This window comes from Spermophilus citellus, assembly GCF_964194105.1.
Source record: "Spermophilus citellus genome assembly, chromosome: 7".
NCBI lineage: Eukaryota > Metazoa > Chordata > Mammalia > Rodentia > Sciuridae > Spermophilus > Spermophilus citellus.
Window position 1 is genome coordinate 84902380 of NC_138188.1, and position 14826 is coordinate 84917205.

The 14826-nt window shown below is 35.6% G+C and overlaps 1 protein-coding gene across 7 annotated transcripts in view; it reads left to right on the plus strand.

Annotated features, from left to right (window-relative positions):
- Positions 1-14826, plus strand: part of CMSS1 (cms1 ribosomal small subunit homolog) — a 319968-nt gene that overhangs the window by 277839 nt on the left and 27303 nt on the right. For 4 of the 7 annotated variants that reach the window (XM_081301152.1, XM_081301155.1, XM_081301154.1 and 1 more), the window contains exon 2: positions 13002-13087. In XM_081301152.1, coding sequence (XP_081157278.1) covers positions 13002-13087 — 86 coding nt within the window. Of the gene's footprint in view, positions 1-13001; positions 13251-14826 lie in introns of all 7 variants that reach the window. The other 3 variants (XM_081301158.1, XM_081301157.1, XM_081301156.1) reach the window with 1 other exon arrangement.

Consider the following 14826-nt stretch of genomic DNA (forward strand, 5'->3'; position numbering starts at 1 on the left):
ATGCGGAAATGCTTTTGCGATTCATCTATGTTGTGACATTTATCTGTAGTCCATTCCTTTTATTGTTCGATAACATTTCATTGTATGACAATACCCGTGTTCATTCATCTATTTTCCTATTGATGAGCATCTCAAATATTGTATTTTTATTTTAACTTTTAAAGTATGATAGTGTAAAATCAATCTTGTTCCTTTTGTACATATAGGTCTCTGAATTTTAACACGATTAGATTTGTATGAACACCATCACCATGAGTATGCAGACAAATCTGTCATCTTAGATTAGTCCCTGGTGCTCCTGTTAGTGTCCTGTGCTCCCATTCCAAGCCCCTGACCACCTCATATCTGCTCTTCATCACTACTGTCTCACATTGCACTTTAATTGCTTATACACATGTATGTCTCTCCCTCTATATTGTTAGTTTCTCAAAGTAAGGACCATATATTTTTATCTCGCCTTCTTGGGACACAGCACAATACCAGGTACATAACAGGTGACCATTAAATATTTGAAGGATGAATGAATTAATGTCCATGTGGCCACACAATGAATCCTTTTATAATCCATAGGAGGGAAAGGAAAATAGAAAATTGAATAAAACTGACATAACTTTGTTCTTTTTAGGAAAACTACTTCCTTTTTTAACAGCAATAATAATTTTATGATTTTTAAGAAATTCTAAAGAATACTATTTGATAATTGGCACTTGAAAAAATATGTTGAGTCACATAAAATGTCCAATTCAGCAAGTGTTTAATTATACTCAAAATATTACTGCTAGTTAAGTTTGAACATGAAAATGAAAAGGAAAAAAATTAAACTTGCTTCTTTGTCTATTACCTATTTCTAAGTATATTCCAGAAGGCTAAAATTCTCTCCCAGGGCCTTTAATATATTTTCCAGATATTCTTAGCACTGTAAGAATCCTCTATTCTGTGTATTTTTTATAGAAACTCAATACTCACATTGTCACTTTTGACTGAAGTTTCAGTTTCCATATTTTCTCTAAATCAGTGTCATCTTTATCTAAAATTCATTTTACTAGAATCATTATTATTATTGCAAGTGATGGTTGGTTCTTATAGCTAGTGTCTTCCCTAGAGTATATTTAGTTCTCTTCAGTCCAACGTTACTTTTCTCCACCCCCCCCCTTCCAGTGTTTATTAGTGTTTCCTTTTCCATTAACACAATGCTGAAATGACTCTGAATATATCCTTCTTATCCTCTTAATTTCACCCACCAGGACATTATCTCTTAAAACCCGAGCCCTTTGCCAGCTCCATGTCACATTTCTCTAAGCAAATAAATTTTCTCCATATGCTTAGCATATACCCTTGAGCCCTGTAGCCTATTTCCCCTTTTAAAACAGAAATAGGGAAACAGCTGTTTCTCAATTCCTATAAAGTGTGCCCTGTTTTATAGATCACCCTGGACAGCTCTATTTTGATGTCTGCAATATTACTTGGTCCTTCAATTGTGAATTTCCTGGACTTGAGTTTTCCTCTCATTTAGGAAAGAAGAATTAATTCTACAAGATGTTTCAGTGTACTATGCAAGACATGAGGTCTTCTCTGTAGCTTATTTTGGTAGCTACTGAAGGGTTCACATGGAATAATGCCCCCTTCTCTATAGCTAACACAACAAGCTTTAAGACTCATATTATAAGGTCATTTCATTCATTGTTTCAGCAGATGTTGATTGAATAGATTTACCAGAATTTCTGCTACATGCAGGACATATAAGGTGAAAGGACACCCTGCCCTCAGGTAGCTGGCTCACAGCCCAGTAGGGAGGACAGATGTTATGTGATGAGTATTCTAATCGATGAATACCTGAGCTGGAACAATTCCTACAGGAGTAGTTGGCAAACTCTGGCCTATGGGCAGGCTGCCTGCTTTTGTGTATCAAATTTTGTCATAGCACAGCTATACCCACTCATTTACATTGTGTCGGTGGTTTCCAAATAGCACACTGTGCAGTTTTGATAGAGAACACATGGCCCACGAGCTGAAAGTATTACTATCTGGTCTTTGAATTAAAAAAAAAAATGTCATGTGTTGGCTTAGAGAAAGGAACCAAGTAAGTGTTTGAAGATACCTTGGAGGATGTTAGGGAATAGTGAAAGAAAAGTATGTGAGGTGTGAGAATGAAATCACTACATTACTTCAAAAAACAAAGGAGAAAGTGGCAAAAAGTTGAGGTCTATCAATGTTGAGTGCCCCAAGGCAGTCAAGTAAAATGATGACTCTGATGGCCATGAGAATTTGTGTACCATGCTGTGTTAACAGTTTATTCATTATGATAGAACTCTGTAACAACCCAATAAGGTAGGCACGATTAATACTCCATTTTATTGATGAGAAAACTAAGGTGCAAAAAGGGCCAGTAACTTTTCCAAGACCTCACATCTAGTAAACGAAAGAGGTATGGTTCCAATCTTGGCATCCTGATTCTGGAGACCTTGTCATTTTAACCCCTGCAATATATTCATGTGACAATTAGGGGATTATTGGTGTCCTTTTCAGGAGTAAATCATATATATTCTAGGGTATGTTTTCCTTGATCTGTCCATGAGTCTTCTCTGTTGGTACCATCCTCAATATTATTTCAAAAAAACCAACATCGAGCTTTCTTAGGGAGTAGGGAGGTAGCTTCATTTGAGAGAAAATGATGCTTACCATGGGCCATTCACTGTTCTAAGTGTTTTACACTAATTTACATGATCCTCTCAGCTACCTCATTTAATATATTAGAAAAAAAAAGGAAAAAAAAACATGAGTCAACTTACCTAAAACTCAATAGCTATTGGGTGGCAGGGATGTTATGTGAATCAGTGTGTTCTGGAGGGAAACAGCTTGGTGCCTGATTTAGCATGACCTGCTCACCTCCATCCATCCTTGGCTTTTGCCCAATTCTCTGAGATTTTAGCCTAAGTCTGGCTCTCTTCCTTACTACTTACTCCCTACACCCCAGTGTGGTAGCCATTTATCAAAGAAGTGCCATCACAAGACAATAATGAAGAGAAGAATTATTCAACACAAAATTAGGACAATTGATTAAATATTTGAAATGTAGAGCTTCATTTGATACCATACAACAGATTCTTCTCCATATGGATTTCAGTTAAATGTTAAAAAAAATAAAAAATATTTAACTCACTAAAAAATAATTGATAAAAGTAGCTACTTTGGGATATTTTGGAGAACTTTCCTAAGAAAAATTACAATGAAAATATATGATAATTTGATCACATCATAATTGGATACATTCATAAGATCAGAAATGATTTTTAAAATTAAAAAACAAAACAATGTTAAGAATTGGCCTTAAAGAGAGGTGGGAGGGGAAGGGAGGGAGAAGGGGAATTGCATGGAAGATGGAAGGAGACCCTCATCATTATACAGAATACATGTATGACCAAGTAAGGAAAAAGAAAATAAAAAAGAAGTGTGTCACATTAGATTGGGTAGAGAGAAGTGATGGGAGGGGATGGGGGAAAGGAAGGACAGCAGAATAAAATAGACATTATTATTGCTGTATGTATATATGTGACAGCATGCAATGTAATTCTGCAACCTGTACACTCAGAAAAATGAGAAATTATACCCCATCTGATTCAAATGTATGATATGTCAAGATCATTGTACTGTCATGTGTATCTAATTAAAACAAATTTCAAAAGAATTGGCCTTAATATTAAAAGACCAAAGTAGATTAATAGGTAAAATATTAAAACCCTCATTTGACAAATGAACAAAGGTTAAGAATACTCTATTCATATATAATTCACATAACTAATAAAAAGTAAAATATTTAGTCTCAGTCATAATCAAATGAATGCAAATTAAAATGCTATATCAGTTTTACTCATTAGCAATGTTAAAAAGATAATATCCAATGATTGCTGGGGGTGGGTATAAGATAGGTATTTTTATACAGTATAGATGACTTACAAGTTAACCCAAGACCTTATGGAAAAATACAAGTTAAGACTCTGTAAGTCATTCATACCCTTTTATGATGTAATTTTCCTTCTAGAAATCTTTCCTAAATAGAAATACATAAAGTGTTATGTATAAAGATGTCTATTATACCATATTTATAAAGGCTAATTTTTAGAAATAATCTAAGTAATGATAGAACAAATTAATATAGTACAGGCAAACAATGGTTTATTATAGCTAAATTAATGATATTAATTATTTAATGACATGATATCATGATATAATATTAAAGTATAAAGTATTTGTATATGATACAATTCTGGGTGTGTAAAGTTCTGTGCATATGTATATACATGTATATATACTCATACTCAGAAAGAACAAAAGATTGAAATAAATGCATCAAATTATAATAGTGGGTATCTATAGCAGGAACATCTTTTTATAGTAGAACCAAATTTGTTTGTTTTTGCTTTTCTGTAGTCTCATTGTTAGAATAGTACTGGCAAATTGAATCCATAAACTGTTTCATCTCTGCCTTATCCCACCCCACTGAGCCACATCCCCAGCCCTATTATGTATTTTGTTTAGAGACAGTCTGACTGAGTTATACTAAGCACCTCGCTGTTTCTGAGGCTGCCTTTGAACTCCCGATCCTCCTGCCTCAGCCTCCCCAGCCACACATTACAGGTGTGCACCGCTGCGCCCACCTAGAGTTATGGTTCTTGAAGATCATTCCAAACCCAAATATGTTTGCCATGTAAGTGATAATTAGTTGATAGACTAATATCTTTAAGCCCAATTTACCAATAGGAAACTTCAAGGATTAAGCAATAAAGTGCTTTGTCCTAAGTTACATGAAAAGGTGGTCAGGAAAGGGCTTTTTCCATTGAAAAGCTGTGTAACGTAGCTGAGCATTCTGAAGCAGGACACATGAACATCACACTCACCTTTAACAATCTACAAGATGTACATCAAGGGCATATTGTAAGTAATCTAATAGGTAGCTGAAGTCTCTAGAGAGTAAAGGGCTGTCCTAATGGAAACAAGGTGCTTTCCATTGTAACATGCATCTTCCTAGGGATTATACTTTATAATAAGAGTAGGTAGCAGAGCTAGCTGCCACCTCATAGGCTTTTTTCTTGTGCAATTTCTGTTCAGGGGAAATTATGTAACTTGCACACCCACATAATGGGTTATGTTCACCCATATTCTTTAATATGTTACCCTATCCCTCTGTACTTCAGTGTTCCACTACACTGTGGAAACTTTAACGTGTCCAGGGTATATAGCATTCTATAAGAAGTTGGCCTAAATCATAAAAGAATCATAAATCACAGCAGTATGACTTCATCAGTCTACAAATGAGAAAACTGTAACACTGAGTAAGTGATTTGCCCAAGATCACAAAATTTGGAACTCAAATTTAGGTCCTCTAGGTTGTCTCCCATCACTCTTCTATACTGACACTTCTCAAAATAAACACACAGAGCACTGTTCTGGAAATTGTTAAAAGGTGTTCTGCAAAGATCAGCATTTAGGAATCAAATAAGCCTAAGGAAGTTCTCATCTCCATTCCCTCACTTGAGGATAGTAAGCATATTACTGTACTAAAGAATCCCTGAAGGAAGACAGGTACTAAAGCAGTTGGGATGTAGGGATAAGCATAAATCAAGACTAGCCTAGACAAACCAGGATATATTTTCTCCCCAGCTAAAATATAAAATGGGACAGGGGAGTTGGGGAAAGTTCCTGACAGATTCAATACAATTAGTTTTGGGTTGTTTGGAAGAGATGTGCTTCCTATTGCCTATATTTAGTACCTTCTGCTTTAGTTAGATGAGAGTTAATCAAAGATAATGTTCATTAATATACTAAAATAGACTCTCCCCTCAAAGGCCCATGGATTCTAATACCACCAGAGAACTATTTAATTTCCTTTCCAAGTTAGAGGGGAAATATTGCATAGTAGTTAAGAACAGACTTGGAATTAAGACTGCCTGGGTCTAAGTCCTGGCTCTCTCTCATTAACAGTGAGAAGTCTTGGTTTCCACTCTATAAAGCAGATAGTATTAGCAGTCTACATTTTGAAAGTCTAACATGAGAGTTAAATTCAGGCCCTCTTGGTTGTTTATGTAGTTATGTAGTTATGTTTGTGTAATTATGCTCATTTATGTGGCGTATTCAGAATAGTGTCTTACACAAAGTAAGGACTATATAAAAGCTCTTTATTACTAGCTTCTAGTCCAGGAATGGAGAATTTATATAATAGTGCATCCAAACATAACAAATATGTTAATTCAATAAAGTAACAAATATATTAAGGCCAAAAATGCCCCTGCCAGCATCTGTGGCTCTATCACCTAACTACAAAATTGGCCAGAAAAGGTTGATTCAAAATTACTCATAGTTTGAAAACTGGCCCCAAATATGTAAATGTTCCAAAATTTAAAACTAGAGAGGGAGAAGGGTCAAGGTTTAACACTCAAGACTGAAGTTGTGTTCATGTCACCTAAACCAACTTATCTTTGCTTTTTCTTTAAGCTAAAAATAAAATAAGATCAAAGGGGAAAAAGGAATACCTTATTGCAAGACCAGACAGCAAGCAGGTAGTGTTCCTATCTGCAAAGCTGTTCCCTGATGTCAACACAACCCATGCGTCTTTTTTGTAACATGGTAGGGGAGATCCCAAGGCACCAATTTTTGACATAAGAGATCCTTCCCACTGTCACTGCCTAAGTCCCAGCATTCGAATCAAGGGTCAGGTTAATGGCCCTTCCTGAGTAGACTTTCCTGTGTGCATTTTAAGTAAATATGGTAACTCTAACATTGAGTAGTCAGACTTCTACAAAATAACCTTTAAGATTTAGTTCTTCTGACTTGAAGGTATCAAGAGAAATTTTGTAGTATTCAACCTCCTGACAAAAAGAAGGGAAAACACTTTTTTCTTCAGTCAAGTGCTGTTGAGGAGGTCTTGTTGATCTTAGTGCTTTACCTTATCAGAGTGTCAGGACTCATAAAGTGACCACAGGTCATGTTTTGCCATCCTGTTCCAAATTTTTTTACTTTAAAGTTGCCTCTGGGAACTGGCAGCATATTTTGTAAGCAAAACTCAAGATGTGTTGCTAGGGACATCCTCAGCTATGAAAACAGGAGTGTTATTGGAATGTAGATTAGATTGTACCCATTGCTATTAGAAATGGCAAAATCAAAGGATCACCCCACTCCTCATTACAGCTCAGAGTGATTCTAAAACTTCTGATAAAACCAACACACAGAGACTTAACCAGAAGCATTTGATTTTTTTAAAAAATTTGGAGACAGGGAAAAGAGATCCTAAGGATTTTGAGAGATAGAAGAGGTTAAATCATGCCCAGTTTCTTGCTATATGTAAGAGAGTGAAAAGGCAAATGAGGAAAACTTGATAGCCAGGAAAACAAAACAAAACTGGAGAGCACAAGTTCAACTAACATACAGCCTGATAAACCACCACAAGCCTAAGAAAGACTGAGTGTTCCAGTATCCCAGCACCTAGACCTAGACCTGCATAGCCAGCAAAGACCCAGAGACTAAAGGGCCTGCCTGCCTGAGCTTCTCTGAGAAGCCCCTCACAGCAACTAGATGCCCCATATTGGGCACAATAAACTTGGAGTTGAATATGCTTTCCTTTCTGCCATTTCCTTCCTTGAATCCTTCATTTTCACAGGCCCTGATCACCTTTTCTCTTCATTTTCCTTTCTCATTGAAAGTTGCAACTGCTTGCTGCATTTTAGCCCTCAGATAATCTTGTTTCTGCATTTGGAGTCTTCACAGAGGTGAAACTTGAGCTGAATTTTGGAGGTTAGGTAAGATTCTAATAAAAACAGAGAGACAACAAGAATAGAGAGCGGGTGTTCTGAAATTAGAGTGAGAAATACACTTAAAGACATTATGATTCTTTTCAGGGGTGGCCGAATGGATTATAAAACCTTCTGTTTTAGTCATGGTATAACTAGTAATTATTTTGCAAAGTGAACAGAACAATGAAGAAACAGCTTCCTTCCTCCACTGCACAACCTGTTAGTAGAGGTCGAGTCCAATCATGAGCCACTTCTTCCATGGCCAGGCCTCTCGCTGCCTGTCCTCCCCTATGCTCTGTGTTACTAGCATGGCCTTGTGGCCTTCACAGAGTTCAGTCTCAGGGCCCTGTTCTTTCGATGTGGGAATTGTGTTCTTTCTCAGTAACGCTGGTGGGAGTCTCTTAATGAGCTGGGAACAGGGTTCTTGAAGAGTAGTTCCCAGTCCTGGTTCTCCTAGCCAAATAAAACATTCTGGCTCCTAGGGATGAGTAATTTTAGCAAAACACTTTAGACTGTTTAAGTACAGCTGTGTATCCAGCATTACTTTTTCAGATTGTATAGCATTGCTTTCCCAGAAAACAAATGACCACTTCTAAAAATAGAGAAGAACGACCCCCTCAAAGTGAAATTGAACTAAATTAAACTAGATGAAATTTTTTAAAACAGTCAGAACAAAATGATAAAAGGAACAATTCAGCAGGAAGCCTTCACCATTTGAACTTGCATGTGCCAGATATAATAATGAAATATGTAGAATTACTAGAAAACATGGACAAATTCAAAATGAGAAGATGTTAATACATACCTTTTAACTGATAAAGCACAAAAAAAATCATAAACAGAACAGATTTCGAAAAACATAACAAGTTTGTCTATGATCATACTTTGGAATCTCAGGGTTTTCAAAAACCCTGAGACATTTTTAAAAATTCATTATGTCCTATGGCACAGGGGCCAAATCCAACCAGGATGAGTTTCTATAAATTAAATGTATCAGTACAAAGCCATTACCATCTATATCCATTGCCCAAGGCTGCCTCACAGCACAATAGCAGAGTTCAACCATAACAACAGTGGCCTTATTGCTCTGCAAACCCAACATCTACATATTATATGGTCCTTTACCCAAAAAGTTTGCCAAATTCCTGTGCTGGACAATGAAGCAAGTCTTGACAAATGATAAAGAATCCATATGTAGGGCGAATCCATATGTAGGGCCTGGGTTTGTAGCTCAGTGGTAGAGCACCTGCCTGGCACACATATGTAAGGCACTGGGTTCGATCCTCAGCACCGGATTGTGTCCATCTACAATTTAAAAAAAAAAAATTAAAGAATATATAGGCCACTTTTCTTTTTTCATTGTTTTCTAACCACAGTGCAACAAAAGGATGACTTTTTTAAAATATGTTTAGAAATCTAAAAATATACTTCTTGGGAGATAAACAGGCAATTATACAAATTTGAAGATAATCCAGTTTTCCCAGAAAATTTATTTTTTATTGATTTTTTTAAAAAATAAATGACAGTAGAATGCATTACAATTCTTATTACACATATACAGCACAATTAACGAAATAAACAAATCCCCCCCAAAAAATATATATATATATACTTCTTAATAACTAGTGGACCAAAGAAAAGTTGTAAGGGAAAACATTATGAACTAAATATTTGTATTCCCCTAATAATCAGTGTGATGGTATTTGGAGATAAGGCTTTGGGGAGGTAATGAGGTTAGATGAGGTCATAAGGATGTGGCCCCCAGGATAAAATATGTACATTTATGAGGACACACCAGAGAGCTGGTTCACTCTGTCTACCATGTGAGGACACAGTGAGAAGGCAGCTGTCAGCAAGCCAGGAAGAAAGTCCTCACCAGAACCTGACCATGTTGGTACCCCTATCTCAACTTCCAGCCTCCAGAACCATAAGAAAATAATTATCTCTCATTTAAACCAGTCTGTAGTATTTTACTGGGCAGCTTAAGCTGAAAACTTCAGAAACTTTAACGCATTTACAATTCAATGATAAAATGCTATTTAGCTTAAATTGTATCAAGAAGGAGTATATAGCTTTGATGCTTATATCAGAAACACTAATGGACTAAATAATTGCCCAACCACAAAATATTACAAAATCAATAAAGAAAACATACAGAAAATAAGTTCTACTCTTATAAATGAAATCATAGATATATATAAAATATCAATAAATGAAGAACCTGGTTTTGAAAAAGAAAGCTCTCTAGCAAGAAGAAGATGCAGGGCTGAGGCTGTGGCTCAGCGTTACTGCACTTGCCTGGCATGAATGAGGCACTGGGTTCGATTCTCAGCACTGCATATAAATAAATAAAATAAAGATCTATCAACAACTAAAAATATATTTTTTAAAAAATTTTTAAAAAGAAAAAAGATTCAAATAAAATGAAGGGAAAAGGAGAAATAGGTACATATAATGATGAACTCTTCCCAGTAAATTTGAAAATTTATATAAGATAGCCAATTAACAAGAAAAAAAATAATGCTGACCAAAGCTGAATTAAGAATAGATAGAAAAATATGAATAATCATATAACCATTAGACGTTGAAGCATTAATTTAAAATATACACACAAAGAATACTAATACACTTTGCTGGTTATACTGACAGATTTCACAAGTAACATACAATTTCAACTGTATATAACTATTTCAGAGAATTTTAAAAAGAAGAAATTTCCCAGATCTTTTATGAAGATATTCTATAACCTCAAAACCTAAAGCAGACAAGGGAAATACTAAAAAAGAAAATTATGTCACTCTGACTTTTAAACATCGATGGAAAAAATCTATTAAACATAACACAACCAGTTGGGGTTTATCCTGGAAATAACAAGGATGGTTTACCATTGTCAACCTATTCTTGCATCATCATGTTAACAGATTATAAGGGGAAAAAAATATGATCATCTCAATGAGTACAAACAAAAAGCATGGCATTATATTCTACTCTTATTCATTATTTAAAAATAAAAGCAACCAAGAGACCTCTTGGCAGAAGAATACAGGAACCTAATGAAACTGTAAGCAGCATGTTTTGATGGAAGGGTAGTAGTGTTGGATTAATATCATAAACTCTCAGATTAGAATATCTGGGGTTCAAATACCAGCTCTGCCAATAGATGTGTGATGTTGAACAAGTGTTATAAATTAGCTTCTATCATGTTTTCTGAGGAATAATTTACATATATTAAGATTTACAGTATAGTTCTTTGGTTATGATCAATGCATACAGTAGTGTAGCCACCACCACAATCAAGATATAGAACATTTCCATTGCAACCAAGAAGTCCCCACCTCTAATCTCCTGTAACTACAGACCTGTTTTCTGTCACTATAGTTATGCCTCTCCCAGAATGTTAAATAAATGGAATCATACATTATATAGCTCATTGAGTCTGACTTCTTTTACTAAGCACCATGCTTTGAAAATTTATCCAGGTTGTTGTGTGTTTCCATAGCTTGTTTTATTCTGTTCTCAAATGTGAGTTCAGCGAGGTTGTTAGCCAGGGAAAATCTAAGTTTTTATGAGGCCCAAACCTTACACAATTTGGGGGGCCCTCTCTAAGAAAAAGAATGCAGAATTACAGATACACAAATAGGTATAAAAGGTGTTATTTTAAATATGAAAGAACAACAGTACTGCTAAAACAGGAATTTTGAAAATTTTTTACTCATCCCCATCAGGGATGAGGGCGATGCTCAGGGAAGGGTCAACCTTTTTGTTCAATTGATGTAATGATGCCTACCTATATTATGGAGGGTAATGTTTTTTTAGTCAATCCACTTAAATGTTAATGTCTCCAAAAATAGCCTCAGAAATATCCAAAATAACTTTTGACAAGTATCTGAACACCCTGTGACCCATTCAATTGGACACAAAATGTCTAGCATCATAGTATACAACTATTTATAAGCTCTGACCAACTAAACGTACTAATTTTGACCTAAATATGAATTCTGACCAAGTTGATCACAAATTTACACGTTGGACTCACTTTGAGATATATGAAGATACCAAAGAGAATGAATGAAGCCTTTTAAAGACCAAAATTTGCCGGGCACAGTGGCAGGCACATGCCTGTAATCCCAGTGGCTCCAGAGGCTGAGGCAGGAGAATCATGAGTTAGAAGCCAGCCTCAGCAATTCTGTGAGGCCCTAAGGAACTTAGGGAGAACCTGTCTCTAAATAAAATACTTAAAAGGGCAGAGGATGTGGTGTAGCGGTTAAGCGCCTCTGGGTTCTATCCCTGGGACCCAAAAAAAGGAAAAAAAAGACCAAAAATTTTTCTAAAGGGAGAAACCACTAGAACCTTAAAGGCAGTAATGGCATCATAAGAAGTAAGAACCTTCTGGTTACCATGTTTTTTCAGGAGAGCTTTATAGGAAAACTTTTATTTTTCCTGATTCTTATCATAAGAATGTCTTTTTCCATTATGGAAAGATAAGTGAATTCAAAATTGGAATTTATCATGAGCTATAATCCTTTGTCATAGTCTCTTAACATTTTCCTGGCAACCAACACCTAGGTATCAAGGACTGTCTGACGCTCAGTGGAGCAGTCGCTTGCAGTGTCAGACTTTAGACTCAACTATGCTCCAAGGTGTGTGACCTGGAACAAAACACTTCTATTACAGTTTATATATGAAGTGTCCCCCAAAAGCTTATGTGTAAAACAATGCAAAATGTTTTCCTCCTCTACATGTTCTTGTCAGGTCTTTTGGTCATAGCAATGGAAAAACTAAAACAACTTCTTTAAACAGCAGTTTTCTTATCTGAAAGGGTGGGGTCATGTCTATAAAATCAATAGTTACAAAAATTAGATAATTAGATATCTAAGATTCTATTTATGAAGCCCATTGTTAAACATATAACAATGCTTAATAAGGGTGGTTCTGTTCACCTATTACTATCATCATAAGATGGCTTTTTTTCATTGTAATCTCTTAGTAAACATTTTTCAAAGGCTGCAAAAAGTTCCCTTGTATGCGTATTCCATAAATAAACATCTTTAATGTTAGGCATCTAGGTAGGTAATCTTCATTTTTTTAGTTTATAAATAAGACTGACATCTTAGTGCTTAAATCACTGCCTTTAGGTCATTTCCTTACCTAGAAAGGAGGTACCAGGGTATGAAAGAGAGAGACACTTTTCTAATTTTCAAACTTTGTATTTCCTAGATGCATCAGAGGGTGAAGAAGGAGATACAGAAATGACACAGCAGGAGACAGCTCCAGTTCCTGCCCCCTCAAAGAAAGCCAAACAGGTGATGGTCACTGGGACACCTGCCACTGTTGGATTCTGAGATCACTTCTTCCACCCTTCTACAGCACTTCCTGTGCCCTACTATCAGTTGTGGTGGGATTTGAGGGAAGCTTCACCTTCTCTGCCTTCAAAAAGGCTATGCTTCCATAATTATGAACTGCAAGGTGTGCATCCCCTTGATTTGTGTTCGTTTCACTATATGAATGCATTTCACAATAACAGTATCTTAGATTTTTATATCACTTTTAAACTGAAGATTCAATTTTATTCTTTTGAGGGCAGTTCCTAGGAGGAGACAAATAGCATTAAGATATGAAACATCACCCCACACGCAATGCATGATTATGGTAGCAGCCATACTGCCTGCAAGTTCTGGGGTTTTATTTCTACTCAGCATCAGGGTCTGTCATATGTATTCTTATCAGGAAATTTGCTGCCTCATGTTATTCCAAGTGGACATTTGGATAAGCTTTACTTGCTAGATCTAATTTTTATTGCCTTTTAAATCTCTTGACTCATCTTTGAAATGCCACTCACATCCATGTAACTTTTTCTAATTTTGTATCTCTCAAACTTAACAGATAAATTCACATGTGAATTTTAAAGAACTGTCTGCTGTCCATCCAAAGTTACTATTTTCTTAATAGTAATGATTCTTTGTCTTATTCTTACTGTTGATGTCCTAAATTTGTTCCACAAAAGGGTAACTCCACTCAGAGTTTGTGACTGGGCTGAGGATAACTGTGCAACACAATTTTGCACAGTGGTTTTTTGTTTGTTTGTTTGTTTGTTTTAATTGACAGGGATGTAATCCCAATTTTAAATATTTTTTATTTGCAGATGGACACAATTCCTTTATTTTATTCATTTCTTTTTATGTGGTGCTGAGGATCAAACCCAGTGCCTCACATGTACTAGGCAAGTACTCTGCCACTGAGCCACAACCCTAGCCACTTACGTGATCTTGGGCAAGTTAAATTCTCTACCTCAGTCTCCATCTTGATAAAATGATAATAATGATTACATCTTCCTGCATGGGGATTAAATGAATTAGTACATGTTAAATACTTCAAACTGTGGTTGTCAAAGAATAATCACTAAAGTATTCACTATTATAATGAAATACACTTCATCTTTTTTATTTTGTTATTTTTCTTTGTTGGAACTGAGTATAAAAAGGTGTATATATTTAATATGTAATCATTTGGGTTTTCTCTCCAACCATTGAATGTTTTATTCATAGTCCCTAAACGAGCTTTAGTTTTAATCATTCTTTCAAAGACCTATAAGTTAAATCCTTACCTTTTCAAGGCACTTCCTCAAAGTAGAGTTAATTTTGTCTTAATTAATCCCACCAAGCACACCACAACCATGTTTCTTTGATCTTTTATCTAGTTGGTATCCATCTGCAGAACTTTTTTCCAAATATTCTTTGTACCCTATTGGCTTTCTTTTTCCTTACTTTCCCCCCTTGATTTTCATCTTGCTTCCTCCTTACTTCTTTTGGTCTATTGGCAAAAGAATAACTTTGAATTAATAAACTCATACAAGCCTGAATCATTATTGGCTTTTTACTGGTTATACCATCTGCATTGCTAAATTCCTACCTGTTTTATAGCTTCTTTATCTATCAAGTGAGAGAAGTGGAAGGTAGCTATAGGAATGAGAAGAAAAATGAGAAAAGAGAAAGTTAAATATATTTCTCAGTTCTAGGAGCATTTGCCCATCTTAGGCTACTCA